The sequence below is a fragment of the Nicotiana tabacum genome, chromosome 3 (genome assembly GCF_000715075.1).
Source record: "Nicotiana tabacum cultivar K326 chromosome 3, ASM71507v2, whole genome shotgun sequence".
In the NCBI taxonomy this organism is placed as follows: Eukaryota; Viridiplantae; Streptophyta; class Magnoliopsida; order Solanales; family Solanaceae; genus Nicotiana; species Nicotiana tabacum.
In genome coordinates, this window is record NC_134082.1 from 153,963,407 (window position 1) to 153,967,255 (window position 3,849).

The 3,849-nt window shown below is 33.7% G+C and overlaps 1 protein-coding gene across 1 annotated transcript; it reads right to left on the reverse strand.

The window, feature by feature from the left end:
* Window positions 1–1,457: 1,457 nt before the first annotated feature.
* LOC107779863 (putative BOI-related E3 ubiquitin-protein ligase 3) lies at window positions 1,458–2,952 on the reverse strand. The gene is made up of 2 exons (XM_016600360.2): window positions 2,299–2,952; window positions 1,458–2,200 (listed from the first exon to the last, which is right to left on the reverse strand). The coding sequence occupies exons 1-2, from the start codon at window positions 2,698–2,700 to the stop codon at window positions 1,628–1,630; spliced, it is 975 nt and encodes a 324-aa protein (XP_016455846.1). The 5' UTR covers window positions 2,701–2,952; the 3' UTR covers window positions 1,458–1,627.
* Window positions 2,953–3,849: the final 897 nt, after the last annotated feature.

Genomic DNA, 3,849 nt, shown 5'->3' on the forward strand with positions numbered 1-3,849 from the left:
AAATCAAAAGTTGCACCAATAAGATAAACAATGTCATTGTACTGTTCAGTTTCTTAACTTCATGTATATTTAATTGATTAACTTAGAAATAACATCTTAGGACATCCTTGGCGTACCTGATGCCAACCCTAGAGGTTAATAATACATTCAGCTTTGCAACATAGGTAAGTAGCCCACAAAAATTACTACTAATAATGATTTAGGCGTTCTATGCATGTACATCATCAGTTCATTTAACCAATTATCTGACTTTACAAGCAATCAATTATTAAGGTGAAAACAAGCATTCTTTAAATGGTGACAATAAATGACAATATATAGTCACTATAAAAATAATAGCCGATAAAATTTTTTTATATATATTTTTTGTATATATAAAAGTTATATATGTTATATACAAAAATTATACAAATTTTTTAAACTTTTTTAGCTATCAAATATAAATAATATCTGGCGTGAATTAGAAGTGATAATAGCCCACATCTTGAAGGGTGGCTAAGGTGAAACCTAATTTAATTGATTAGGGAAAAGCTAGGACATGATTTTCAAAAAAGAAATGAAGAGTAAATTGATTTTCAAAACCTGTTGTTTTCACCATCACTACATATGCCTGCAAAGTTAGGGGGATTAGCTTGTTTTTGGGTCCACTTTGTTTTTCTTCTTTAATAGCTTTTGCTATAATAGTAGAAGAAACTACCCTACCAATACTAAAACCAATACAATCCTACTTTTTTCAGCATTCTTGACATCTCACCTAAGCAAACAAACAGTACCACTAGTACTCTAGCATTTATGCAAGAAAAATCCCAAATCAACCCCACACTACCAACAGAAAATGTCTCTTTATGTCACCGCAAATTAAATGTTGAAACAGTCATAATTGTCAATATGCCCATAGGGGCAGTGCAGAGTACCTAATTCAATAGAGAGGACCACATTTTTCTGCCAAAGAGGTGCTGTGACTGTGAGCAATCACAAAAGTAGGATTCTTTGTAAAAGTTGGCATGCACCCAACCTTTATCTGGACATTGATAAAAACTACCCAATATCTATCAAAGTCACAACTAAAGCAAAAGTAACTTTATGTTTAACCCAACATTCATCACCCTTTACCCTCCAGTCCTACTTTTACTATGGATATCTGTTAAGCTAAGGTAAAAAAAATAGTAAAAATAAATGACTTCTTTCCAATCCCCTTTAAGCACTTTGTATGTAAACAAATTTGTGGAAACAATATTCAATCTGTATGAACAAAAATATTCTGGCTTGGCATGGATTGTTGTACCATAAATGGAAACCTGTTCTCTGTATGCCACCATCTATGGATTCAAGATATACAAAGACAAATACATTGCTTGAGAAACTGGCTGTAATAGTTGTACCACATGATAAATCAATTGAACTGTGACATCCCATAATCTCAATTGCTCAAACTGGCGATTAAATAATAACAGAGATTAAAAAAAAATGAAGAATTTGCATTTTACAATTTCTGAGGGAATTTACAAACTAAAAGTCTAGCCTTTTTTTCTAACTACAACGAAATTCTATTGTTTCTATTGCTTTTCCTCTTCCTAGTTTCTCTCTTTTGGAAATTCTTTCCTTTTTTTTTGGCTTTTTTTATTGATCAAGAAGACATGTTAACATGCACTGTGGCATTCATATTAGAGTTACATACAGGGCATGTATGGAGTAAAGTGGACCCACACACTGCACAAAGGCACAGGTGCCTGCATGGTAACAGCAACACACTCGATTCCCTCTCCCCACACCTCTTGCACATCCTGTTATCCTGCGCTTCACACGCTAACGTGCGCCTGCCTTCGATTTCTTCCTCCTCTTCCCCCGCTGCGCCGTGGTCACTGCTACCGCAGCAAGATTCCGCGTCTTCCTCCGCCGCTCCGATAACGTTTCCGCCGGCGGAGAGGCGCTCATCGCCCACTTGAGCCAACACTTGTTCCAAGTTGTTACGTAGGGAATTGGCCGTTGCTTCGTTTGTTTGTGCCAAATCCCTCCATAACTGATTCTCAACGTACAGACTTTTGACTTTTTCTTGTAAAACGAAATTTATTTTCCCCATTCTTTGAATCTGTTCATCTTTTTCTTTTAGTTTCTTTGTCACACCTTCTCCAATGGCAGCCACTAAAACTCTCGCTTGCTGCTTCTGTCTTTCTTCTAACTCCAACCTTATTTTTTTAGTCTGTAAATCACCAACAAATAAAAACTTATTAGCGAAAAAATTCAGAACAAAAATAAACAGAAAAAGGCAATAGAATTGAAATTTTTCAGTAGACTTACATGATGAGAAATGATGCGGTCGATATCCAACTGGTACTGTTGAAGCAGTGGTAAAACGGCATCTCCAACAAACGACGTAGTAATATTATTACAAGTATTAAATTGATTAAGCGAATCCCTTGAACGCTTTCTCGTAGCAGCAGCGTTAACGGCGTTGGCAGTGGCAGTGGCAGTTGGGGGAAGGTTAAAAGTGAGGCCACTGTCGGTGTTAACGGACGTTTTGGGCTGAACAGAATCGCACATAAGGCTGTGATGAAACGGCAAGAAACTACTATTCTCTTGCGTAGGCAAAGGCAAAGCAGAAGCCATCTGGGTATTGTACGAAAACCCATTTACTTGATTCGAGAAAATTTGTTGCTGTTGTGAAGGAAAAAGATTGATATGCTTAGCTTCAACTGCCATGGAAAAAACTTAAGCGTCTGTTGAATATGTGATTCTTGTTTTGGTAGTGAATGCTTTTGATGTTTTTGGTTTTGATCAGAGAAAGAGAGAAGAGGGAGAGAGCATATGTAGATTTGGAGTTGGAGGTGGCGACTAGAGAGAAATGAATGGGGCTTTTGCCTTTATTTATGCGTTCAGTTTTGTGGATAGAGAGAGAAATGGGGTAGGGAAAGTCAATAAAGAATTTTAGAGAGAGAAAAAGTCTTCGACCCAATTAAAAAGGCTTTGAAATTAGTAAAAGTATGGGATGGATGAGATTTTACATATTTATCATCACTTACTAAATTAGATATTCATTATTTTCTTTTTATGCAATGCAGCGTTTTATGGAACAAAAAGTTTAAGGAAAATAAATGTTTGGCAAATATTACAAATGTTTTCCAAAATTTAACCATGGCTATCATAACATTTAGGTACTACTACGGTTATGCCATTGTAAATAAAATTTAAATAATTTTAAAGAATGTTATTACTTTTTAAATAGAGTACCTAACATGTGATCTAGAATGAATTACAGAAAAATAATTATATTATTACTTATTTAAATAAGTTCTTGAAATTATAAAATTATGCCTAAATAAATATAGGAAATTTTAGAAATATTTCCATTTTTAAGAATGTGCATTAGTCAAGTTGAATTGGTTATCAATCATTTGTTACAAAATAAAATTTACTGTTAATTTAAAATTATTTATACAAGCACACTTAATTCACAAGATTGATATTGCTAGATGATCTTTTAATTTTATTTGTAAAAATTACTATAATAATCTTTACCATCATAAGAGTGATATCTTCGGGAATAGTTCTTATCATGTAACATAAAAATTTATATTTCTACAATAGAAAAAATGTGCAGTAAAAGTTACCTTAACATTATCAAATTTCCCGGTTTCAATGCCTTCTATAGTGGGATTTATATTTTCCATGCAAACTGTAAAAAGAAATACTAGGAGTATTAGTCTCTCCATACATTAAATTTTTATCAATTTTCTTTGTATCTTTCTAGACCTTGATTTTCTCAAATTTCTCCATAAAAAACAAAAGAATCTCCACACCCATTACCAGTCCCCACAATATTTGGATTTTTCTATAACTTAATAAATGAAA